A 27,945-nucleotide genomic window follows, 5' to 3' on the forward strand; every position below is an offset into this window, starting at 1 on the left:
TTACAACAGAGAAAGGAGAGTTGATTGATTCAGCTGAGTACTCATGTTGCCCATGATAGCACAGGAAATAGAGTCGGAAAGACCTGAGTTCAAATACTGTCTCAGATGTTTATTAGCTATGTGACCCTGGACAAGTGAACCTCTCTCAGCCTCAGTTTCCTCATCTGTAAAAATCGGGATAATAATAACACTTATCTTCCAGGTTTGTTGTGAAGGGCAAATGAGATAATTCGTGCAAAGTGTTTTGCAAACCTTCAAGTTCTATTTAAGTGATAGTTGTGATGACAATGATGGTCCATTAATCAGAAGCCTGAATGGTAGGACAGGTGACTGACTGACTATTCCCACCTTGGCTTTGGTATTTAGGGCCCTAGGAAGATACACTGACATTCTGAGATTTCTTTTGAGTCAATTAATTCTCAAAGGTGATTTCAACATCTTTTAAGGAAACAGCAGCATAGCCTAGATGGGGCAGGGCCTTGAGATATTGTTTCCACCACACAAGGCAAATTTTGGGAAAGGTTTAATGTCTTGGATAGATGGAAATATATCTTCTTAGTACCTAGTTGTTTTGTATGTTGTCTCCTTCATTAGATTGTAAGGTCCTTGAGAGCAGGGACTATTTTTGGCTTTCTTTTTATACATTGAATTTAGCCCAATGCCTGTACATAGCAGAGGCTTAATAAATGCTTGTCAACTTGAATTAATAATAAGAAAAAGTATACAATGTAAATGAGGTTTAAGAAAACCAGGGATTTAAGAGACAGAAGTAAAGAAGGACTAAAAGTAATTGCTATGAACAATATATAAATGACTCTTTTCCTTAAGGCAATCATTTCACTGGTTTAAGGATATCATTTCAGATCCTGTAGCCAAAAACAAATGAGTTAAAGAAATTCTGTTAGTTTTTGGGGAGAATTTCTAATTTAACAGAAAATGAAACAGAAAATATACAAACATTTGCATTGGAAAAGAATGTTGGCTTTGGAGGTAGTGGGGCCTGTACTCAAATCCCAACTTGGCTACTTACTACCTAAGTGATTTGGTCAAGTCACTTAACAGGATCTTGCTTTCCCATCTATAAAATGAAGGGATTGGTCTCTGCTGCTTAATATCTGTGTGATCTTGGATAAGTCACTTAATCTGTCTCCTTAGTCATCTTGTTTCATCTACCTGATCTACAATTCATCCTATTCAAAGCTACCAAAATGATTTTCCAAAAACACAGTTATGGCCATGTTATTCCCCTAATCAATAAGTTCCAATGAAACCTCCCTAGTTAACTTGGGGTTTATTGGCTAGATTTCTTTCTTAAAGACCATATCTTAAACCCAATTCACTATGGCTCAACAATAGGTCCCTGCCCAGGCACCAGTAAATGGTTATTTTGGGAGCCCTCATGGTTCTGAGTGCATGTAAATTGTAATTGTTTCTCTTTTAGCCAGCAACCCTGAGGGTCTTCCCCTCAGTTTGATTATTTTTTTTTTTATTAAAGGGGCCATCACTTCTTAAACAGGCCTAATCACTGAATCATTGCCTCACTCACAGTGAGAACTAGAAAGACTTTAGCTTAAAAAGGCCAAGGTCTCTCCCTGTATCCTGGGTCATCGCCAGTCATCCTGATTGATATCTGGCCACTGGCCCCAGATGGCTCTGGAGGAGAAAGTGAGGCTAGTGACTTTGCACAGCCCTCCTCACTTAAATCCAATTCAATTGCAAGTCACGTCATCATCATCCTGATTCATGGTCCTCTTTGAGGACAAAGGATGAACCACAACCACAAGTTCCAACGTTTCTCTCTTGCTTCTAGGATCAGACATAAACTCTTATGCTTAAACGTTTACTACCTGGTCCCAAAGTCCCTTTCTATCCTTATTACACAATACTTTCCTCTTTCTACTGTATGACTCAACATACTTGGCCTTCTTGCTGTTCCTCAGTATACTCTTTTACCCCTTTGCATCTTTACTCCTTATTTAACCCATCTGCATCTCCACCCTTTTGGAATGATGGTCTCATATACCTGGAATTCATTCACAACTTATGGCCTTTTAATAAATTCCTTGTCATCAAAACTTTGGTCAAATGATCTTCTATATAAAACCTTTCCTGATCTTCCTTCCCTAATTCCCACTGCTCCTTGTTTTTCCTTGAATTTATTTAGTATATATATATTTGCGTATTCCTATTCTAAAATGTCTTCCTTAATAGAATTATTGTTGTTTGTCCTTCATTCTCAAAGAGGACCAATGACCTTAGGAGGGTGATGTCTTGACTTGCAAGTGAGTTGGATTTAAGTGAAGCAGAGCTGTTCAAAGTCATCAGCCTCATTCTCTCCTCCAATCATTAGAGTCCAGTGGCAAGACATAGGTCAAGATAACTGGAGATGCCCCCCACCCCAGAATATAAGCTCCCTGAAGGCAGAGGCTCCTTTATTTCTTTGTTTGTATCCCCAATGGCTAGCACAATGCGTAGCACATGGTATGTGCTAAATAAATGCTTGTTGATTGATATTATCAATATTTATATCTATGTATAGCTGTATCTATATCTGCATATATACATATATATTTATTTAATCCCTATTTGCTTTAAACATGCCTAAGTCTCCCTATTCTTCTATTAAAAAAAAAACCTTTCACTAAACCCTACCATTCCTATCAAGCTGTATTTCTGTTCCTTTTCTCAGCCAAGTTTCTAGAAAAAAAGCTATCTACACTCCCTTCCTCAGCTTTCTTTCTGTTCTTTCACTACTCAGCCCTTTGCAGTCTGGCTTCTGAGATCAATGTGCAACTAAAACTGTTTCCAAAGTTACCAATGATCGCAAAGGACAAAACTAATGGTCTTTTCTCAGTCTTCATCCTTCTGGATTTCTCTGCAAACCTCCCTCTTTTTCCTAGTACTCTCTCATCTTTGGGCTTTCATGACACTGCTCTTTCCTGATTCTCCTACTCCTTCTCAGTCTCATTTACTGGCTTCATCATTACATCACTCTCTCTAATCATATGTGTCTCCTAAGGCTCTGTCTTGGGTCTTCTATCGTTTCTCTACATTCTCTGTCCTGGTAATTTCATCCTCTCCCATTGGTTTAATCATCATCTCTATGTAGATTAATATATCCAACCACAGTTTCTTTTCTGAGCTCTAGTCTTGTAGCAGCAACTGATTTTTGGACATTTCAAACTGTATATGTTAGACTTATCTCAAACTCATTATGTCTAAAACTAAACTCTATTTTCCACTTCCACCCCTAACCCATCCTTTTTAATAAGCTTTCCTATTGTCTTTAGGTTACAAACATTTGATCTCAGAAGGTGATCTCACAGCACAGAGAGAGCAAGAACGATCTATTGAAGGAAACTGAAACCTTCCCATCCCCCTAGTCCCTGTTACTCAGGTATTGAATATCCCCTCCCAGATTGATGCTGACCCTATCAACTCATTCCCATCTCTGTGAGAGTTTTACCAAGAGCCTTTGCTTCACTTAGATCTAAAGTCCCACTATCCCATTTCCACCAGTTATGGGTCAAAGGTATGGCATGCACATACACACACACACACACACACACACACACACACACACACACACACTTAAGTGAGCAAGGACTCATCAATTACCATCTTTCTGGAAAGATGGTAAGGCCTTACCATTTGCCACTGTTTCCTAAAGATTATTGGGCCTTTACATCTGCTCTACATCTGAACCCTCTTATATGTGTTTTCTCTCTTAATTAGAACATGAGGGCCTGGACAGCAGAGACTCCTTCTTTTTCTTTTTCCTATTTGTACCTCCAGGCATTATCACAGGGCTTGGCACATAATAAGCACTTAACAAATAAAATGATTTTTGGCTGATTGAATCATTCATATAGATTCATGTCCTTGACTACTCATTACCTGCCACTTCATATATCCAATCACTTGCCAAATTTTGCCATTTCAACCTCTACTTCTTTCACATTTGACCACTTCTTTCTATTTGCAGAGCTATCACTAATTCATATCCTCACTACAAGATCAGAGATTTAGAGGAGCTCTTAGAGATTATCAAGTACAACCCCTTATTTTACAGATTACGAAACTGAGATCTGGAGAGATGAAATGACTCCTCCAAAGACACACAGGTAGTAAGTCGAAGAGCTGGGATTTGAACCCCTTTTCTCCGATTCTAGTTCCTCTGCTTTTTTCTACTTTGTCACATGAGATAAAACATGATATGGTAACCCAATGATGCAGACAGCACTGTAGGAACTTCAGATAGGAGCAGTCACCATACTGGAACAGTTAGGGAAGGCTTTATGTAGGAGGAGAAAAAGAAGATATTTGGATTTTTGTTTTCCTCTGAATGGGACGAAAGCTGAGGGGACCACCACTTCTCTCAAGGTGCTCAAAGCAGATGAAGAGCTGAAAGAACTTTAATAACATTCCGTAAGTACATTAGAGAAGAATGAGCAAGGTGCTACATGAGGTCTGAGGAGAAAGATAATCACTGACTAGAAAGATCAGGGGGAAATGGAAAAGGGCTGATATTTGAATATTTTTCTAAATCAGGTTTCTTAACCTGGAGTCTGTGAATTTGTCTAATATGTGCATATAAATGTATATTATATATATGCATATACACACACACATATATATATATAATTGTATTTCAATATAATTGGTTTCTTTATATTCCAATGTATTTTATGCATTTGAAAACATTTAAATTTTAACAAGCATTTATTAAGCACCTACTATGTGCCAAGCATTGCACAAAGTACTTTACAAGTATCTCATTTCATCCTCATAACAGCCACCCTGGAAGCTGTGTGTTCTTATTATTCCCATTTTACAGTGGAGTCAGGCAACGGTGAAGTGACATGCCCATAGTTACACAGCTTAGCAAGCACCTGTGTTCACATTTGAACTCAGTTCTTCTTGGATTCGGGACCAGAGCCCTATCCACGGCACCAGCTAGCTGTTTCTACTATCTTGAGAAAGACCAGACTGCCAAAGAAGTCCATGACACAAAATACATTAAGAAGTCCTGGTTATGAAACCTTAGTCTAGAACAAACAGAGAACCGGAAACCTCAGGCTACAATCAGCTAGGGGTCTAGGTATGTGCACTAGAAGTTCTCAGATTTAGATCTGGAAGGGACCTGAGAGGCCCTGGATTCCAACCCCTTCATTTTAAAGATGAAGAAACTGAGGTTAAGTTAGCTTGTTCCTGGGGTCACAAAGACTGGGCCCTCTGGGCTGCACTGGCTGCCCTACTCAGCTAGCTATCTGAAGAATTCGGTTACTAGCTCTGTCCCAGACACACTTTCCCTGGGCCAATGCCTATCAAGCGAGCAGACCCTGAGGGTTTGTGTATATGTGAATGCTTGTGTGGGAGGAGAAGGTGAGGGTGGGTGGGGAATAAGACCTTTGAAGCAAATACAGATCAAAGAGCAAGAAGCCTAAGGGCTTCTTACCCGAAGAATGAAATGGAAGAGCCAGAGAACCTATTGATTCAGGTTTGGTGTTCAGAACGACCCTTGACCCTCCCTACTCTAAGGCCGAGTTTGAGCTTCTGAGCTCCCTTCCTTTTCAGGGTCTGGGTAAAGGGCTCATCTGCTGCCTGAGGGGTTCTAGCTAGAGCCCTCATTTCTCCTCTGAGACCCAGGGGTCCCTACTTTACTGTTGCGTCAAGCCTAGACTCTACTGAGAGGAGGGTCTCTGTGGGTCCTTTCCCCCTATGGGGAGGAGCAGGTGGGGGTGGGGTGGATGACCTCTTGCTTGGACTGTTGCAGTTGCTTCCTGATTTGTTTTCTTGATTCAGATCTCTCCCTATTCCAGGCAATCAAACTGATTTTCCTTTAGATGCATATCTGACCATCCTGTCTTCACAATAGATTGCATTAGCTGCCTATGGCTTCTCTGATAAAATATCAACTTCTTTGGTTTTTAAAGGCCCTTCAACAAACTGTCTTTCCAATTTCATTATAGGTTGGTTCCTGTACTCCACACTTTATTGCACACCTAATTCCTCACAGCCAGAGGCCTCTCCTATTCCTGGAATGTATATTGGAATGCCTGGAATCCTTCACTTCCTTAAAGGCTCAGCTCAGGTGCCATCTTTTATACAAAGCCCTTCCTGATTTCCCCAACTACTAGTGCTCTCCCTCCCTGACTAACTACCTTATTTTTAATATCTTCTTATTTATTTTGTGGTTAGTCTACACATACATATGCAAACTATGTATGTCTACACAAGTGTCTACATATATGTACACATCGTATATCTTCTTTCCTCCAATAAAATATAAAATACTTAAAAGCCAGGGTTCTTTCTTCTTTTTTTTTTTTTGTCTTTGTGTCTCCAGATGCTAACAATATGCCTGGCACATAGTAGATGCTTAATAATATATACGTATGTCTTCACTAAAATCCAATATTCTAATGGCTTGTGGTATTGTAGTATGCACATAATCCTGGGTTCTCAAGACACTGTGCCAGTAAGGTACAAACTCTGGCAGGTCCTGTCAAGCTGGAAGGGCTTGGCACATAGGTCTGGTGATGGATTGTAGGTCTTTTGCCCTAGGATAATACAACCTAGGTTCAGACAGCATGAATAAACCAGGAGGTTGCTTACTAGGAGATGAAATTTTTGACCACAAAAATGCATAACCACTGTTTCCTAAGGCCTAGGAGGGCTGGGTTGTTGGAGGAAGTATCTACACCAATGAAAAAACAATTCATTTAAGTATGTAGATGATTGAGCGTCAGGGTTTTATAGAACTTGCTTGTGAAATCGGGCAGCATGGTACATTGCCTGACCTATAGTCAGAAAGATGAGTTCAAATCCAGTGTCAGACACTTACTAGGTGTGTGACCCTGAACAAGTTGCTTAACCTCAGTTAAGCCTCATCTGTACTTAGCCTCAGTTTTCTCATCTGTAGAATAGGGATCATAACAGCACCTACCTCCCACGTTGTTGTGAAGATCAAAGGAGATGAAAATTGTAAGTGCTAAGTGAGTGCCTGGAACATAGTAAGTGCTATGTAAATGTTCATCATCATCATCGTTATTATTAAATTGACCTTTCTTTTCTGCTGCTGTCTCCCAAGACACTTCCTAGAGTCATAGGACCTTTTGAAATGCAGGGTTAGGACAATCAGACCAATTCTTCCTAATCCATCAATTACCAAGAACATATTAAGAATGTTATGTGGCTAGCAGTATGCTAGGTCTGAGGAATACAGACAAAAATGAAACTATCCCTGTCCTTGGAGATCTCATTTTTCTGCTATTCTAGGGGTGTCTGAGGCTTTGTTAATTCTAGGCATTTGAAAGAACACAGTCTGAGAACCAGTTCTAGACCAGGGGATTCCCAACTTTTTCCTGTCCTGTGGCCACTGGCTTTCAGCAAACCTTCCTCTATCTCTTATTTGATATTAATGGAAATAAATTCTAGAGTTTACCCAGCATATGCACGTAAGAATGACCTTCCCAAAAAATAAGAACTAAATTCTAGGGTTTATCATGCATGCGCACCTAAGAAATAAAATAGATTTTATTCATTCCAAGAGGGTAATATATTTATCAGATATTTAATGCTTTGTGTGCCTCAGTTTCCCCACCTCTAAAATTGGGATAATAGTTGCTCCTTCTTCCTGTATGGGGTATTAGAAGGAGAAATAAGATAATTAAATGTAAAAACACTTGGATATTATTGAAAACAAAAGGCGATCCACAAATTCAAATTGTTATTGTCATCCTTATCCTCATTGTTAATGTGACACCATGAAAAAGAAAACATTTTGGAGAAGTACTGTAGCACACTTAGCTTTATTGAAATTGAACAAATAAATCTTTTTTAAAATAATCCCTTTTACTGCACTTGTAAAATTTATTTTCATTTTATTATAATTTTTTTTTACAGATTGTCTTTATCTGAATAAGCAAAAATACCTCTTTTTTTTTTTCTTACTTAAAACACGTAGCCAGAATTCGAACCACGTAGCTCTGGTACCAAAATGTTATAGGTTATGAAAATCACAGTACAGTTTTAAAACTCTTAAGTTAGTCAATGGTATTTAAAATGACAGCCACTTTAATGAAGGTAGAAATCAGTGGTCTGTAAACCTATTGGACTATTGTTCGCAGTTACAATGAGATCAGTGATGGGAAAGTTAATGCTAATTTGAGCTACACCGTTTAGGAATCAAGAGGTCGGTGAATATTGTGGTGGAGGGGAGGGAAGAACACATTGGCACTTCAAGTTGCAAGTAAATACAGCCAGAATAAGGTCAGTGCACCATCTTGGAAAGAAAATAACATGGGCTGTCTTGTTGATTTCTAAAAGAGAATACTATCAAATTAATCACATAGTACACAATTTTAACCCCAAAATTACAATTCTAGGAAAGTAAGATGATGTGAAAATGCACACCTACAAGGCTAATCAAGTAGAGATCTGGTTTCGTTGGAAGTGTTCATTTCTTTCCCCTTTTAAGTATAAATTTATGAGCCACAAAAAGACTTGGTGAAACACTAACTACTGATATTATCATGGAATGTAGCTCAGTGGACTTATTTTCACATACAAAGGCAGCATTTTCCTGAAAAAGTTTGGTCCTCTTAACTCACTGGAGGGTAGCCGCTAGAATTAGATGTAAAATATTTTAGGTCTTATTTAAGTGAACATTTCAGTACCAGAATTAGTTAAAAAAAAAAATTGGCCCCATGTACACATCTGATTGACCCAAGATTTGGAAGAACAATGTTAAGGGATTTGTAAGGGGACCTTGTCACATAGTTCTGTGATTACTTTAATTTTGTGCAATCAATTTTCTTCATGGACTGAAACTTTTCTGTCTTCTTTCAGTGTCATGAAATCCTACCCCCACCCTTTTGACCTCCCCCTAACCCCTCAGTCAAAATGATAGAAAGACAATTTCACCGTTTATTTACAAGCACAACATTTGGGCAACAGTGTCCCTAGGCCCAAAGGGTTCACCTATTTCTTATGCACATCCTCATGCCGAATGATTTTGTATGTGATCCAGTAAAAGACGTTGAATATGAGGAAGGCCAATGGGAAGGCAGCTCGAGATATTGTATCAATCCTTTTAGCCCGATCTACAAACTTCTTTTTGATGGAGTCTGAATCCTTCGGGAGTGCTGGGGGTGGGTTTGGTGGTGGGGCTTTGACTGCTGTTCCATCTTTAACTTGAAGACAATGACCCATCCCATAGCCACTGAAATTAAAACGACTCTCCCGAGCAACGTCTTCTTCCTAGAAGGATAAAGAAAGACAGACAAGAAATGAGTCATCTTTTCGACAGATACACATTCTTATTGAAGTTACTTGTAAACCCTTAAGAAGTAACATATTAGGTAATATACATTGATATAGTAATATGATATTGCTGTTTAAGGTCTTTCAAGTGTCTTCTATTAGAATATTTTTTGTAAAAGAGATTTTTCTTCAAACTTCAACCTAACCCACTTTTTTTTTTTTTGGTGGGAGTGGGCTTCTCTCAGTATGGAAGATAAATTTATTATAGTGACTTGGGGGGGTAGTACACGGAATTAAGAGTACTAATGATAACTTTATGGTTTTTTTAATCCAATCAGTCACTTTTGAGTGGCAACCATGTACTCAGGCATACACAAAGATTAGATAGACATTTTAGTCCTCTAGCTACTGTGCTATAACTCAGTTGACTTGGATTGAAAAATTAGATCTTTCTGGTTCTCTGTTACTCAGCTCTATAACTAATCTGTGTGCTGGGGACTCAGAGGTATTAGACCTGCCATTTGCATCAGGAGAGCCTCTGGTAAAGGAAAATAACCAGATTTTGTGGTCTTACATTGGTTCATCTATGCCATATAGATTTGGCACAGAATAAAAAGGGAAATCATCTCCTAGGTCTAGGATGATCAAGAGTGTGCTAGAGCAGTTCTTGCAGGCATAGGGAGAGTTAATTGTTAATTTTTTAGTGTAAACATTAACACCTGGGTAATTGGCAGATTGGAGCTTGATTTATTTTTTTGTTGAATGTCTAGACTTACGAACCCAATGGAGAAAATGTTAATAATTCAGATCAAATTTAAGTGTTTTGTGCATACATTTCCTTCTTCCCTTGCCTCCCTCTGTACATTCCCCTCTCAAATTATTATACATTTGTTGTTATACATTTCCCAGCACACCAATGCATGGGATGAACTGGCTGTTTACAAGGTTCAAGTAAGTACTTTACAAACATGGCTTTGGAAGCAAACGCTGAAATCAGAAATCAGTGTTACATAGTCTTTCAGGTCCTCTTCCGCGGCTGATTGACTGTATTGTCTTTCATGGAGTAGGCCTATATCACACAGAGAAAACTAGGGATTTGGCAAGCAGCAGAACCTTTGGGCTGTAGAGACAGCCAACATGAATCAATGCCAACACTGTGTTTCAATTTGTCTTTGTAGAACTTGTCAACATGATGAAAAGACAAACAAGTCAATGCTGTTTCACTCTATATTTAAGACTTTGTGTATTAATAGTTCCCATCAATGATGTTAATATGAAGAAAATAGTAATTATATCAAAAGCTGTTTATATATGCATTACAGACATTTATTTAAAGATGACCACAGAAATTTCTACTTTATAAAGATTTTTGTCACAAAAAATCACAAAGGATATTTCCTTCTCAAATACATGATTTCCTTCCAAAAGCATGTTCAGAACAATTTGTCTCATTTCTTAATCAAATGAGTTTAGCATATGAAGCATAAGATGTTCATGAAAGCAAATAACACACAGTGGATTGTGAATTTACCAGGCTCTATTCATTCTCCAAAAACAAACAAACAAACAAAAAACCCATAGCATAGTATTTAACCAAGGAATTGCACGTTCTCAACAATGAAGTGATACTCTGGGACAAATGCTGAAATACAGAGTGTTCCAAAAGTCTTAGTGCAGGTTTGAGCTTTGGCACCTATTTTTAAAATTTGAATTCTTTAATTTTAATTTTGATATATTTCATTTAACTTTAATTAATATTAATATTTTAATTATTTATTTTAATACCTAATAATACCTATTCAAGCTGAAACCTATATAGATTTTTGGGACACTCAATAGTAAATGGTTAGTTACCATAACTTGGGATAGAACTAAAGAGGAAAATCGCTTAATGTAAAATGACCAAATAAAATTACGTACCTTTGAAGATGAAAGAAGCACACAGAAATTACAATTTGTCATCATATCAACTTTGTGAATCATTAATACAGTCTTAGTGTGTACCTATCCTTCTGTGGCAGGTACTGAAGCCAGGGCCCAAAAGATGCTCCCTGATGTATTTTGGTAGAGGGGCTCAGCAGAGTGGAAGTCAGCTAGTGATCGAATATAGTAAGTATGGGTTTTAATTGGTGTGGTGAAAAGACCACTGGACTAAGAATCAGATTCTAGGCCTGGGTTCTAGGCTATATGAGCCTGGTCATGTCATTTTGCCACCATGGGTCTGAGTTAACTTACCTGCAGAAAGTGAAAAATGGACCAGCTGATCTCTAAGGTCCCTTACATCTATAAAATTAAGATTCTAGGTTACTTTTTGAAATTCAAACCATGGCTTTCAATGTGATAGCAATAATATCTGACGCTTGACAGCGCTTTAAAGTTTTTCAGCGTTTTATCATTACTTTGTCATTATTGTTAATGCAATAACAACAGCATTAGTAATGACATCTGACACTTACATGGTGTTTTTTAGTTTTCAGGCTTTTCCCTATGTAGCATCTCATTTGAGCCCTACAGCAGCCCAGGGGGCATTGATACTATAAGAATTATCCCTATTTTACAGACGTTTAAACTGAGACTGGAAGAGGTTAAGTTATGAGTATCAGGCACAGGATTCAGTCTTCCTGACTCCAAGCCCAGCACTATCCAGCTGCACCATATTGACTGTCTAATGCACATTTATATAGTGCTTTAGAATTTATAAAATACTTGACATTCATTATGATTTCAGTTGATCTTCATTGTTGTTCAGTTGTTTCAGTTCTGTCAGATTCTCCATGACCCCATTTTGGGGTTTTCATTGGACTGGTTTGTCACTTCCTTCTCCAGCTCATTTTACAGATGAGGAAACTGAGGCAAACAGGGGTAAGTGGCTTGACCAGGGTCACGCAGCTAGTAAATGTCTGAAGTTGGATTTGAACTCAGATCTTCCTGACTCCAGGCCTGGTGCTCTATCCACTGCACCACCTAGCTGGCCCAATCTTTTCATTACTGTGGTTTAATTATCAGGTCTATGCAAGTGACTGCTCAGTAAACTCTGGTGATTCTCTATTACCTCCAGTAATAAATGTAAACTTTCTTGTTTATCATTAAAGCCCTTTATGACCTTGCTCCAATAGGGGTGGGGAACCTGAGGCCTCCAGGCCACATGTGGCCTTCTACATCCTCAAGTGTGGCCTTTTGACTGAATCCAAGTTTTACAGAACAAATCCTTTAATTAAGGGGATTTATTCTGTGAAGTTTAGATGCAGTCAAAGGGCTGCACTCGAAGACCGAGAGGACCACGTGTGGCCTTGAGGCGGCAGGTTCCCCATCCCTGCTCCAACCTATCTTTCCAGCTTTATTTTACATTGCTCCCCTCCATGGACTCTAAGGTCCAGTCAAATTGTCCTTTTTAACCATCCCTCACACACAATGCTTTCCCATCTCTGGGCTTTTACTTTCTCACTTCTGCCTATTGGAATCCCTATTTTTCTTCAGCACTCAGTTTAAGCACCACCATCTACATGAAGCCTTTCCTTATCCCCCCAGCTGTGTTTCCCTCCATATAAAAACTACCTTGCATTGGTTTTGAATACAATTTGCATATTCTTACATTATATATGTACACACACACACATATACAGATATATACATGTACATACACATACTTCTGGAGGGCATGAACTGTTTAATTTTTGCCTTTGTATCTCTCTAGCATAGTGAGTGGCACACGTTGCTGTTTGGTAGTTTTCAGTGGTGTCCAATTCTCTGTGACCTCATTTGGGGTTTTCTTAGCAGGGATGCAGGAGTAGTTTGCCATTGCCTTCTCCAGCTCATTTTACAGATAAGAAAACTGAGGCAAACAGAGTTAAGTGACTAGCCCAGGATCACACAGCTAGTAAGTATGTGAGGCCAGATTTGAATGCAGGAAGATGAATCTTCCTGGCTCCAGGCCCAGCAGTATCACTGCACTACCTAGCTGCCTGCCTAGCTGAATGGCACATAGTAGGTGATTAATAAGTGCTTTTTAAAATTATTAATGATTAATGACTCCTATCTAATCTGAACTTGAATCTTTGGGTTTTTTTTTTTTGGCTAGACAGTGGGGTTAAGTGACTTGCCCAGGGTCACACAGCTAGTAAGTGTTATGTGTCTGAGGCCATATTTGAACTCAGGTCCTCCTTACTCCGGGGCTGGTGCTCTCTCCACTGCGCCACCTAGCTGCTCTGAACTTGAATCTTATACCACCAGCTGTTAGTCTGTCTCATCCGCACCTGAAACTCCACATGTACAAAACAGAATCATCTTCTTGTTTAAACTCTTCGCTCCTCCAAACATAAATATTTCTGTTGATAGCATGGCTGTCATTCTAGGTGTTTTTTATTCCCCCTTCCCCCACACCTCCCCTCTCTAAGCAGTTGTCAAGTCCTTTAAATTGTGCTTTCAAAAACAAAAACAAAAAACTCAAAGCATTTCATGTCCTTTCCCTTTTCTCCTCTCCTTCCAACTCATTTTAGGTTCTCACCACTCCTTCCACGGACTATTGTAGTAACCTCTTAATTACTCTTCCCACCTCTAGTCTCTCCTCTGTCAAGTCCATATGTAACACACTTGCCCAAATACTTTTCCTAAGGTGCTGGTCTGAACATTGGTCCTGTTCAAAAATCTCTGTTGCTTCTATTTATCTGGGGATAAAATACAAATCCCTAAGGCTGGCATTTAAGGCCCTTTGTGATCTGAACTCAGGACAGAACTGACTTCAACCTTACCTCTGATACTTCTGTTTAACCAGTCAAGTCACCTCAACTCACTGAGCCTTAGTTTCCTCAACTGTAAAATGAGGTTAAAATCTGTAATACTTACCTCATGGTGCTGTTATGAGATAAAATGAGAAAATGTGTGTAAAGCATTCTGTAAATCTTAAAGCATTAAGTAAGTATAGCTATCACTATTCACTTATGCCTAAAATTATGTTCTGTATTCATTCAATAGTGTTTCAAATTATGGCTCTTAGCTTAGTTATAGCTAATTAAATTGATTGTTTCAAATAAATATGTAATAGCTGCAAATCATTCCATTTATTTTATAACATGCAGCAATTATGCATTCTAAAAGCATTCTTATTTACCATTATGACTCATTCAATATAATTTTAAAATGAAGAATTGAAACAGCAAAGAATGGATTTAGTTTTACAGATTTTATTCAGGAATAAAAACACAAATGTATTTTTCCTCCACGAAAGTTTTGTTTTGATGCCTCACTGTGACATGGTAACAATTTGGGGTTCTTGAAGCCTATTCCAGGAGGTTCAAATTCTGACCATTTCTGGTGTATGGAGCCCTATGTGAAAACCAGGCTGGATAAGTACTAAGATCACCACTAAAAATCTGTCCACCAGCAGACAAGTTGTTTTGGTCCAAGCATCTCATGAGACTATCAACTAAAAGTGTGTCTGGAATTCTCTCTTTCCTCATCTCTGTCTCCTGCTTTTCTGTCTTTCTTCAAGTACAATATCTCACCTTCAACAAGATGCTCTTTCTAGTCTCCCTTATTATTAATGCCTTCTCTCTGTGATTCTCTCCAATTTAAAAATACATGAGATTACAAAAGGAAACCAATTAAAATTAGTTATCTATCTGTCTATCTATCTATCTCTGTCTTTATCTCTATCTATCTATCCATCTATCTGTATCTATCTGTATCTTCTGTCTATATCTATCTATATCTATCAATCTATCTACCTATATCTATCTATCTCTAAACATCATATCTATCTATCTATCTATCTATCTATCTATCTATCTATCTATCTCTATCAATATATCTATCTACCTATATCTGTCTATCTATCTATCTCTATTTATCAATCTATCTATCCATCTATCTATATCTATCTATCTATCTATCTATCTATCTATCTATCTATCTATCTGTCTATCTATCTATCTTGTTTGTATGTAGCTGTTGCAAGTCATCTTCCACATTAAACTGTGAGCTCTTTGAAAATAGAGTCTGTTTTTTGTTTAGTTTAGTTTTTCTTTTCTTTGTATCCTTAGGGCTTAGCACAATGCATGTAGTAGGTGCTTAACGAACGCTTGTTGACCTAACTTGGTGAGCTTTGAACTCCATCAGTGATGTGAGCACCTGAATGAAACCATAGGTCTTTGAATTATTAAAACAAGTAAAAGGAATTGTTGATTATATTCATAATGAAATTAGAATTAAGATGTTAAAATACTACATCATGACTTCTATGTGAAAACAAAAAAGTTGTGAGGTGGGGAGTGGAATGGAGAGGAGAGAAACAATTCATAACTATTTTTAAAGAAGAGTCTACTTTGGAGAGTTGATTGGATTAACAGCTAGTATCCATCAACCTGCCAGGTGCTCCTGGCAAATAAAGCACTTTAGCTTTTATACACATACACATACATATTTTTGTGTATAAGTACATGTATGTGTATGTGTGTGCGTATGTATATATGCAGCTAGATGGTGCAGTACACAGAGTGACAGGTCTGGAGTTAGGAAGACTCACCTTCCTGAGTTCAAATTTGACCTCAGATACTTACTAACTGTGTGACCCTGGGAAGCAACTAGGTGGCTCAGTGGATAGGGTGCTGGGCTTTTTTTTTTTTCCTTTGGATGCAATCAGGGCTAAGCAACTTGCCCAGGGTCACACAGCTAGTAAGTGTCTGAGGCTGGATTTAAACTCAGGTCCTCCAGACTCCAGGGTTGGTGGTCTACCTAGCTCCCCCTTCCCCCATGTTTTTTTTTTTTGAAAAGGAGAACAGCAGCATTTATTTTCTGGCAACAAGTGCCTAGTGGCTGAAATAAACTTCTTTTAAAAAGACATTAAAATAGCAAGTCAAGAAGACCTGAGTTCTAATCCAGTCTCAGATACTTACTAGCTATATAACCCCGGGCAAGTCACTTAACCTCTGCCTTAATCCAATAGAGAAGCAAATGGCAAACCATTTTAGTAATTTTGGCTAGAAAACCCTACATGATTTCACAAAGAGTTGGACATGACCGAACAACAATATGTATGTATGTATGTATGTATGTATGTATGTATGTATGTATGTATGTATGCATGCATGTATATGTATGTATATATGCATATATGTACACATGTGAAAATATATATGGAAATGTATATATTATATATAATTATATAAAATTATATCTAAAAAGGAAACAAAACCATACATGTATATATGCATGTACATATGTACATATATACTATTACTGCAGCTGCTACTACTTAACATTTATATAGCACTTTTAAGTTTAGTAAAGTATTTTACATACACAAGGTACTTCAAAAGTATACGCCATATGCTATATGCTACTATAGCACTTTACAATTTGCAAAGGGCTTTAGGATATACAAGGTGTCCCAAAGGTCTTAGTGCCATTTTAAGCCATTGTCTTAAAACAGCCCTGAGGTTTTGGGGGCACTCTGTATTATTCTACTTGCTCTTGCCAGTAACTGTGTGAAGCAGGTGCTGTCATCCCACCTCAGATGCTTACTACCTGTGTTATCTTGGGCAAGTCACTTACCTTCCCTGGGACTGTTCCTCTGTAAAACGAGGGACTTAGAATAGATGGCCTTAGAGGTCCCTTCCAATTTTAGATGTATGATCCCATGGTTCTCATTTTACAGATGAAGAAACTGACTCTTAGATTAAGTGACTTGCCCAGAGGCAAGCTTAGGTTTTCCTAAGTTTGGGCTCAGCCCTTGATCCCCTCACCACCCCATACTCTTTTGGATCAGTAAGAAGCCTTTTAGCTAATTATTTCCTCCCGTTGTCACCTTCAGTGATCTGTTTGATCATGAACTGTTTGAGTTGGGAAAACTCAGAAAACATCGATTTCTACCTCCTCATTTGATAGGTGATCAAGCTCGGAGGAGATAAGCAACTTCCTGAAGGTCCCAACTGCTTGTTGACCAGAGCTAGGGTTAGAACTTCGCTGGCCTGGCATCAAACAAAGAAGGGCTATATACCGCTTGGAAGCACACATCTCTAACTTGCACAAGTTCATCAGTCGGTTGTTTGGAGGTAGATGGGGAGCTTAAAGACCATCTAGTCAAACCCTCCCACTTTATGGATGAAGTTAAAGCCCACAGAAGTTATGATTTGTCTAGTTGCACAAAATAAATTAAGTTAAATTTTTAATGGAACTGATTAAATTTTCCTAAATCCTGTCTATATCAAGGTGTCTCACCCTTATATCCTTTATAATTTCATAATTCTAATGATTAATTAATAATAATTAAATTAATAAATAATTATGACTGAAATGTATACAGTACTAATTTCAGGTTTAGGAGATAGCAAGGTAGCTCAATGGATAGAGCTCTGGGCCTGAAGTCAGAAAGATTTTTAATCTAAATCCAAATCTGGTCTTACTACCTGTGTGACCCTGGAGTCACTTAACCTCTGTTTGCCTTAATCCACTGGAGAAGGAAATGGCAAACCACTCCAGTATCTTTGCCACGAAACTCATGACGAGTTGGACACAACTAAACAACAACAATAAATTTAAGGTTTGTAAAGTGCTCTCTATACATTAACTCATTTGATCCTCATTGCAACCTGGCAAGTTAATTGCTACAGGAATTATTATCCCTGTTTTACGTATGAGAAAAGTGAGCTTGAGAGAGGTTCATGTAGTTTATCTGAGAAGGGATTCAAACCCAGATCTTCCCATCTTCAATTCCAATACTCTGTTTACTACACTAAGCTAACTCTCTCTCTCTCTCTCTCTCTCTCTCTCTCTCTCTCTCTCTCTCTCTCTCTGTATTTATGTATGTATGTATGTATGTATGTATGTATGTATGTATGTATGTATATGTATATCTATAGATACATACATCTGTATATACACACATACACATCCATATATGTATATACATTCTTATTCTATTTATTTTACCTTTCATATATCACCTGTAGACTTTGCAGCACATTTTTTATCCTTATGTCAAATGATCGATTATATATGAAATACAAGTCACTGGCCATAACAATTATTCTTTAATCATTGTGAAATGAAAGACTTTACATTTCAGTGAAGGATATGGTGTTTTTAGGATTGATTGTTTTAGATGAGAACATATTCTATTTAATGTTGCCCCTCTGCCTTATAGAAGAAGAAACATGATGTCCTCTTAAACTTCAAAGGTGGGGTGGGAGGAAGGTAAACCATACCACCACATTCTTTTCCTGATTTCTCTGCTTAATTTCCTTTTATTCCATTTAAAACAAAACATTACTTTGCTGGAGTCCATGACCCTAGAGGCCCCTTATAATCATAAATTGGTTGCTTAGGAACTTATCATATACACAGCTCTATCACAAGGGCAGTAGCTCTGTGACTTTGAGAGAACCTAAGAGCACCACAACTCCATCTTGTCTATGTCTGGGTTTGTGCTCAGTCCAGCTAACACACTTGTACAGACCCTACAGCATGGGTTGGTTCTATTTCTCCTCCTTTGAGTGGTCTCTTTTCCTGTGAGAATACTGGGAACACAGAATTATGCCAATTTAACAAAACAATTTCTTGGCTGGCCATCACTGTGATAGATGCTAGAATCACTTTGTTAGTATCTGCTCTTGAGCCCATTTGCCATAGTTTTGCCACATGAGTAAAGACCAGTGATGCCTGCCTCCAGTATTTCCAAACTTCCCAAGAGGGATTTTCCCTAGGAATACACCGTAAACCCTTTGGGGATACACATCAGAAAAGCTGAAAGTTACCCTCAACCTGTCAAGGTATTTCTACTCAGATACTGACATGTGCCAATTCACACACCCTCAGCTTGCACACAGTTACATCATTAATCACTTTCTCTTCCTTACTTACAACATGAATTACTCTAAACTCATCCACAACCTTTGTATAGCTATTGTGATAAAAGTGCTTTGTATGGTATATGGTACTAAAAGGCAGCTAGTGGCTCAATGGATAAAGCACTGGGCCTGGAGTTAGGAAAACCTGAGTTCAAATCTAGCCTCAGACACTTCCTAGCTATGTGACCCTGGGCAAGTCACTTAATCTCTAATTGCCTGACAAAATGGATCCACCTGAGAAGGAAATGGCAAACCACTTCAGTATCTTTGCCAGGAAAACTCCAAATGGGGTCATAAAGGGTTAGACATGACTGAACAACAAAATAAGACACCATAGAAATATGAGCAATTATTATCATTATATTATTTAGATTCCTAGATGTTTTCCCAGATGTAAATTTTTTTTAAATGGAAAACAAAACAAAACAACGGCCTGTACTGCTCCTTCATAAAAAACTGTTATGCAAACCATACCTGTAGATAAGCTAACCTTATTCAAACACAAAGCACATCTGTTTTTTACAAACCATTTAAAAACAGCATCACAGCCTAGAGTTCCAGTAGCCAGCCTACTGCCAGGAATGCCTCTATGTCAGTCAGTAGGTGTGACAGAATAAGTAAGTCTGTGGCATGATGTTATTAGGAGATCTGTCTCTCCTGTTTCAAAAATAAGCCTTTTGGTTTCACCTCCATAGTCACAAAGCAGCGGGAGCTCAATGTTCTATTCATGATCTTTTCAGGGGTACCATTTCATAGCACACATTGATGCAATGGCCAATCTCTCTTATAAATCAATAGCATTGTTGGGCCTGGCTTTAAAAGAAAGACTTCAAATCTATTACATTAAAGGATAATAGTTTATTTTACAAATGCATTCAGAGTTGAGTGGTTGGGAGGCTGTTCAACCAATACTTGTTGCCTGATTGGTTATTCATCAGACAAAAGGATTTGCAATGTGAAGCAGCCACCTAACACTGGAAAGAACGCTGCATTTGGAAACAGAAAATTTGGACTCCAGTTTTGGTCTCTTGCCTACTACATATGTAGCCATAAACCAATTATCACACTTCTTTGGACCTTAGTTTACAACTCTGTAAAATGAGAGGCTGAGATGGGGTGATTCCTAAAGTTCCTTCTAGCTCCAAGTTCTATGATCCCTCAAGATTCCTGCAAACAGTGGCTTTGTAGGTATTTAAAATATACTTGTTTTCAACACAAGCTTTTCAGAAACAACTATTTCTCAAAGGTAGGTTTAATTGTAACTATAAATGTGAGGACTAGCTTTAGCTGATAGAAATGACTGCATGTTTGAACAGTGATTGACCTGCCTATATATCAGTAAGTTCCTACATATGCAACAACTGGAAATGCAATTTTAGCTACCTCTCAGCTTAACAAACTCCCCCTAAGGTATGTAAAGTTAGTAATCTTTACTAATCATAATTTCCTTATGGTTGATGAGAGAAGTCGCAGTTCAGACTACTCACTGATTGACTACCCCTAAGGTCTCACTGTGAATGTTCTTAGCAACAACAATCAGATAGATATAAAGGCAGAGACCCAGAAAATCTGGGCTCTCAATTAAGGTACTTATCCCACTATATGGTGTTTGAGCCACCATCATGTACCCTAGGGATTGTAGAGAGAGTGATCCCCATCTTTGCATACCTGTGAATAATCAACTGCCTGACTGGTCATCCTTTAAGAACTTATGTTTTTTCTTGGTACATCTACACTCATGATCTCCTCACAATAAATATTTCCAGTCAAATAAATATTGAAATTGAACTTCAGTGTCCTCCTCCATCACAATACTTTATTTTTCATCTCTCTATTGCCCTTATTGTTGTAATTATCTGGCATTGTATTAGATTGTGTTATGACTATCTGCAATACATACACATAAACAAAATGTATGTATATACATTTGCCTTATTTGATAATGTTACATTTGTTTTTTAGAGTTTATTTGAAGCATAACAAATTATTTTTTGTCCCCTGATTTAACTCTATGAATCTCTGTTACAAGTGTATTTCTTGCAAACAACATACTGTTGAATTTTGTTTCTTCTGCTACTTCTGTTTTATAAGTAAGTTCATCCCATTCACATTCATGGTTATAATTTCGTATTTCTCTCTATCATAGATGCTTATATTTTTTCCTCTACCCCAATATGTCCCTTTTTTATAAAAAAAAAAAAAAGGAAAAAGGAAAGTGGTGCAAACAACATACTATTGGATTTTGGTCCCTAATTTATTCTGTTATCTTCTGTTTTATGAGCAAGTTCATCTTATTCACATTCATGGTTATACTTTAATAATTATATTAATAATAAAATAATAATAATGATATTATATATTTCTTTCCATCATATCCTCTTTTACTCCTTCTTCTTCACAGGGCCTCTTCTTTCCAAAAAAAAAATGTGATGAAATTATCAAGGAATGTGATTTAAACTAGTGATTTATAATTGAAAAGATATGGTTCTAGTTCACTGTCTCTGCTCCCTTCCCTTTCCCATTTCTGAGTGAGGCAGCAAGGTGGTACAGTGGGTGGAGCCCTGGGCTTGGAACTAGGAGAACCTGAATTCAAATCTGGCATCAGATATTTACAAGCTGTGTGCCCCTGGGCAAGTTATTTAATCTCTATTTGCTTCAGTTCCCTCAACTGTAAAACAGAGATAATAACAGCACCTACCTCACGGGTTATGAGGATCAAATGAGATAATATTCATAAAGTGCTTAGCATAGTGCCTGCAACATAGGAAAGTTTGTATGTTTATTTCCTTACCCTCCTCATAGGCCCCAGTGATCAGCTCTTATCCATTCTTTATTTCTTTTTAATCTCCTCTTTACCATCTCTTTCTGTGTGTTTGTCTGTCAGTGTGTATATATTTCTATATTTTCAACACTACTTTGTCTTGTTCAAAGAAGAGTTGAGCTTCATATGATGCATTTTTTTCTGTCTTTGTATTCCACTCTTCCTATGCATAATTAAGTACTACCTACCTATATCTCATTTCTTTCATAGCATATTTCCTTTTCCTTCTCCTTTTAAGACCATTAAAACATACAAGCTCATACTCAGCCTTTGAGATTCTGAAGAATCTTATTAGAATATCTCTTATTGGAATATAAGCATTCCATCTGTGTTTAGACCTCTCAGTTACTCAAATGTTGTTACCTCTCTAGATTTCTCTTGAATCCTGTTGGCCTTTCAATGTTTCTGGTTTTGTTAAAATGAATGTTTTAAAACCCTTTACTCCATTAAAGATAAATTTTTTTCCCCAGCATAGTATTATACCTAGTCTTGCAGGGGTAAGTTGTTCTTGGTTTTAACCTTTTATCTTTTGCCTTTTGGAATATCATATTCCGAGATTTTCTCTTCTTTTATTTAATTACTGTCAGGATTTGTGTGGTTCTGACCTCGCCTCATTAGTACTTGATCTCTTTCTTTCTTGATGGTTTTGGTAGTTTTTTCGTTGGGTTTGGAAGCTTCAGTTTTGCTTATGCCATTCCTATGGTTTTCATTTTGATATTTCTTTCAAAGGGTGCCAGTGGATTGTTTCTAGTTTCACTGTACCCTCTGGTTCCAACAGATCTGATCAGTTTTCACTAAAATTTATTGAAATATGTCATCCCAGATTTTTTGGCATAATTTTCATACAGATCAATGATTATTAAATTATCTCTCTGACCTACTTTATTGGCAAGTTGTTTTTGATAATAGTTTCTTGACATTTTCTTCTGTTTCTCGATCTTTTGATTTTGTTCTAACATTTATTTTATCTCACAGAGGAATTCAGTTTTTTTTTAATTCTAATTCAGAGAATTTTATTTGAGTAAGGTTTTCTATCTGTTCTAAGGTAGTTTAGATAAAACTCAGCCTTACAGTTTAATGAAGATGCCCAATACATACACAAATGCCCATAACATTACTGGGAGCATAATTGGTACATAAGAAAAAGAATAAAATGTTATCCGAAGTTTAGGGATGGAGAGTGGTGGTAGTGGTGGTGGGGATTAGAGAAAGCTTCAGGGAAGAAGTGACATTTGTGTTGAACCTTGAAATATGGGTAGGAGTTCAATAGGCTAAACTGTGTAGGAAGGGTATATTTCATGGAAGGCTCAGTCCCTTGCATAATAAGATAAGTAATGTGGTGCAGCAAAAGGGTCAGTTGGATTCAAAAGACCTAGATTTGAACTTCACCTTGGGGAAGACACTCAACACAGTGCTTGTCACATAGCAAACCCTTAAAAAGTGCTTGATGACTTAACTTTCTTGTTGATTTAGCTCAGGGGTGGGGTGGGTGGAGGAACCCCACCCCTGAGTTCTATCCAAGCCTCAGTTTTCCCCTCTAAAATGAGTTTAATAACATTTTCAGTACACACTTCACAAGTTTACTATGTGAAAAAATGCTTATGAATTTGAATTAATTTTATGGGCATAGAGCTTACAAGTAAGTAGGGGGAATACATCTCATTCACAAACAAATATAATGCAACATTATAGTTGCATAAGACCGTGACAAATGCTCGGAAAGACACATGGAGGTTAGCACTGGAATATAGCAGGAATTTTAAATTCTGATTTTTAACTAGGTTGTCTCTGAGTCTCTTGAGAAATGAATTATAAAATTCTTAAAACAAAAATTACTTCTATTTCACTCAGAGACAGGGTTCTATCCTGGGCCTTCTCTTTTCCTTCTATACTATTTCATTGGTAATCTCATCAGCTCCATTATTTCAGTTATAATCTCTATGCTAATGATTTTCAGATCTACTTCTCCATCCTCAACCTCCCTCCTAATATGCAGACTTGCCTCTCCAACTTTCTATTAGATATCTCAAACTAGATATCTCATAGACTTCTTAAACTCAACATGTCAAAAACTGCATTCATTTTCCCCCCTCCCAAATATTTTCCCTTTCTCAATTTCCCTATTACTATCAAGATTGCCACCATCCTCCTTGTCACCCAGGTTCCCAACCTAGGTATCATCCTCAACTCCTCACTCTTATACCCTCATACCCAATCTGTTGCTAAGGTCTGTTGATTTTACCTTCACAACATCTCTCATATACTCCTCCTTCTCTTTTTTGACATTGCCAGCACCCTGCTGAAGGCCCTTATTACTCACTCCAGGACTGGTGTAATAACCTTGGGGTTGGTCTCTTACCACTTCAGCTTATTCTTCATTTAGCTGTCAAAATGATTTTTCTAAAGCACAGGTCTGATCATGTCATCCTCCCCTCCTATTCACTACAGGAGCTCCTTATCACCTCTAGGATCAAATAAAAAATTCTCTGGCTGACATTTAAAACCTTTCATAAGCTTCTCCTACCCCACCTGTCCAGTCTTCTTATACCTTATACCTCTCCACAGACTTCGTGATCTACTAACACTGACCTCCTTGCCACGGCTCATATGAGATGCTCCATGCTGGGCTATTGACCATGCTTTAAATACTCTTCTTCCTCATCTCCACCTCCTGTTTTCCCTGGCTTCCTTCAAGCACCAGCTAAAATCTAATTTCTTTATGAGAAACTTTTCCTGTTTACCCTTAAAGCTAGTGCCTTTCCTCTGTTGAATTTCTCCAATTCATCCTATATTGGGTATGTTTGTACATAGCTGTTTGCGTGTTGTCTCTTCAATTCGACTGTGAGCTCCTTGAGAGCAAGGACTGTCTTTTTCTTTTGTCTTTCTTTGCATTGCCAAGGTTTAGCCTGGTGCCTGGCATATAGTAGGCATTTAATAAATGCTTACTGATTGATTATGGATTTATGTCCTGGAAAACAACCTTTTTTAACTTTAAACTTCCCACTCATGTCCTGATCACTAATGCCACCTGTGTGTTCCAGTGTAATAGGCTGAATGCTGCAGCCATGCTTTATTTTACTTTCCGCTGCCTTCTTGCCAGCCACCTTGCTGCTCATCATGTACTCCTTATGGCCCTTCCTTATCTTTCTCCATTTTTGGAAAGATAAATCACTACTGCCATTGCTACTAGAAAGCGTGTGACACCTAAGGCTCCACTCACCATTCTTGTAACTTTTCAAGCCAGATTACCCTTCCCTGGCCATTACTCCTCTATATGGATTGTCTCACCCTATTAGAATGCAAACTCATGAAGACAGCAGCTGTCTTTGCTTTTATTTTTGTACCATCGCATTTAGTACAGTGCTTGACACACAGTCAACATTTAATAAGCACTTTCATTCATTCACTGATTTTATCCATACTATGTTGCTTATACATAACATCCCTAAAGAGAATGTCTATAGTCATTTTTTGGTTGTTGTTCCTTTGTTTCAGTCATATTCAACTCTTTGTGACTCATTTTGGGGTTTTCTTGGCAAAGATACTTAAGTGGTTTGCCATTTCCTTCTCTAGCTCATTTTATAAGTGAAGAAACTAAGTCAAACAGGGTTAAGTGACTTGCTCAGAGTCACATGGATATTAAATATCTGAGGGTGGATTTGAACTCATGAAGATGAGTCTTCCTGATTCCAAGCCCAGTGTTCTATCTATTGTACCACCTAGCTGCTCCTAGTAATTTTGACTAGGAATAGAATAAATATATAGCAAATATATATTAAAAAGGACCACATAAAATTATAATTAAGTAGTAATAAAAATGATGATCTCTTTAAGGTGAAGGGGAAGAAGTGGTGGAAGTCCTAGTGTGAAAACTCCCTTTGTTGCTGCAGATACATGACTTCTCAAACTTATAGCCTAAGACCAGGGGTTCTTATACTTTTTTGGGTATTATGGACCTCATTGGAAGTCTGGGGAAGCCTATGGACCGCTTCTCAATGTTTTTCAATTAAAAAATACATATGATTAAAAAGAAACCAATTAAATTGAAAATAAGTTCATAGAATCTGGGTTAAGAACCTTGCCTCAGAGAGTTGCCTGGGATAGTGAGACATTAAACATCTGGTCCCTTGTAACCATGAAGTGTGTGCAAAGTGCTAGACTGGAACTCAAGTCTTTTTGACTCCAAGGTTGCCTCTCTTCCCAATGTTAGAGAATCTGAGATTTATTTTGGTATCCATCTCTGAATGATAATGGTTATTGACATTTATACAGAGCTTCAATTAATAGCAGTGGCTAATATTTAAACAGCACTTCATAGATTGCAAAGCACTTTACAAATATTATCTCATTTGATTCTTGCAACAACCTTGGGAGGTAGGTACTGGTAGTATCCTCAAATCTGATCTGATATCTGGTTTGAACTTAAGTATTCCTGACTCCAGGTCCAGTGCTCTATCTATTCAACCACCTAGCTGCCTCTAATATCTATCATGTTTCTTCCTTATAAAAACCAGTGAGATAAATACTTTAATTATTATTATTCCCATTGTAGAGATGAAAAAACTAAGGTCATAGAGTTAAGTGTTCCTGGTCACACACTTACTAAGTATAAAAAAAAGAGACTTGAACCAAGGTCTCCCCTGACTTGCAGGTCCAAATTACCTTTCCCTCAATTGTCTCTTGAAGAAACAAAAGTTTGTCAGAGCTCAGAGTTAAGAATTATGAGTAAAGAGACTCTCCAAGTTAAATCTTGAAATACACATGTTAACTAGATATTCATCACACCCTAATGCCATGTTTGCTGTGAGTCCTTGCCTTCCAGCCTGTTCTATTAGTCTGTCATCTGCTACATTCACTTTTGAGAATGGATGACCTTCATCATTCTGTATTTTGGGTTCTTATTTCTGTATTGTGCTTATTGGGGGGGGGCATTACTTAAAAAAAACAACAACAGCAGTAATTCATCATGTTGGAAGCTCCCTCCACTGATGCGTATTATAATCTTTTCCATATTTAGAAATGATTTCTTGCATTCCTGTGTTCAAATAATTCATTACTTGACCTTTAGTGAGGCCCTTTTCTAAATTTAGCTAGATTGGTTGTGAGGTGGCATTCTGTCTCTGGTCCATTGCTTAAAGCCTTCCAGCATGGTAGAACCTGTTAGAACTTGCCCACCAATGGCCTAAGACTCCAGGCTCACCCTGAATAACAAGACACTAGAAAAGGAATTTAGTTGAGGGTTTCAATTCCATCATAGGTTAACTATATCCCCTCTTTACACAGTGACGCATAACTGTAACAAAGGAAGTCTGAAAAGCAGGTTTATCTTTGTCCCTAATGTTGATGTTAAAATGGGCTTTCATCATCCTTCAAAATCTGATGTCCAAATCTTATTTTTGCCATTGCTGAGTTTCAATTTTAGCTGAGTGTATTATGCTGCAACCTTCATTATTCTCCATATACCTTTCTGGCCATTGTGGGGCTGACCTTCCCTTTCTGTGTTCATTCTCTTATATGAACTCCTCATAGTCACAGATCTCATTGCCCTTTGGACCAGATTGCTGAAGTAATGATATCATTTTTCATTTTAGCCAGAAAACTACTTCAGTTGTCACCAAAACTTGCCCTAGCCAAAAGCATGTCCTTGATTCAAAGGAAAATTTGTAATACAAGACTATTTATCTGTATTATATTTCCCAGCTGATACACTCCCAGACAGAGGAGAAATAATAAACGGCTTTCTCTCTCCAAAGTCATTGTTTCCCACATGTTCCTTATTTCTATTTGTTCCTCATTACTGGAAAGCTGGCTTTGACATCTTTTTATTGTGTCTTCCAATCTAGACATGGACTGTGTAATTTTAAAAGATACAGATGACATGAAATTTAGCTATTTTAAGTTCCACATGCTAGATGAGTATATTAAAGGTTTCCTTAAAAAATCTAGCAAATTATACATAGAATTAAGGCTTTACTGTTTAGCAGATCATTGGAACCTCATAAGGTAGTGACCAAC

The 27,945-nt window shown here is 37.7% G+C and overlaps 1 protein-coding gene across 1 annotated transcript in view; it reads right to left on the minus strand.

The window, feature by feature from the left end:
* Positions 1 to 7,455: 7,455 nt before the first annotated feature.
* GLRA2 (glycine receptor alpha 2) overlaps positions 7,456 to 27,945 on the minus strand; it is a 295,767-nt gene continuing 275,277 nt past the window's right edge. Inside the window, exon 9 of the mRNA XM_021007513.1 lies at positions 7,456 to 9,264. Within this exon, the coding sequence (XP_020863172.1) occupies positions 8,986 to 9,264 (279 nt within the window). The 3' untranslated portion in view covers positions 7,456 to 8,985. The remainder of the gene's footprint in view (positions 9,265 to 27,945) is intronic.

Source organism: Phascolarctos cinereus, unplaced genomic scaffold (assembly GCF_003287225.1).
Source record: "Phascolarctos cinereus isolate Bilbo 61053 unplaced genomic scaffold, phaCin_HiC Scaffold_726;HRSCAF=1367, whole genome shotgun sequence".
In the NCBI taxonomy this organism is placed as follows: Eukaryota; Metazoa; Chordata; class Mammalia; order Diprotodontia; family Phascolarctidae; genus Phascolarctos; species Phascolarctos cinereus.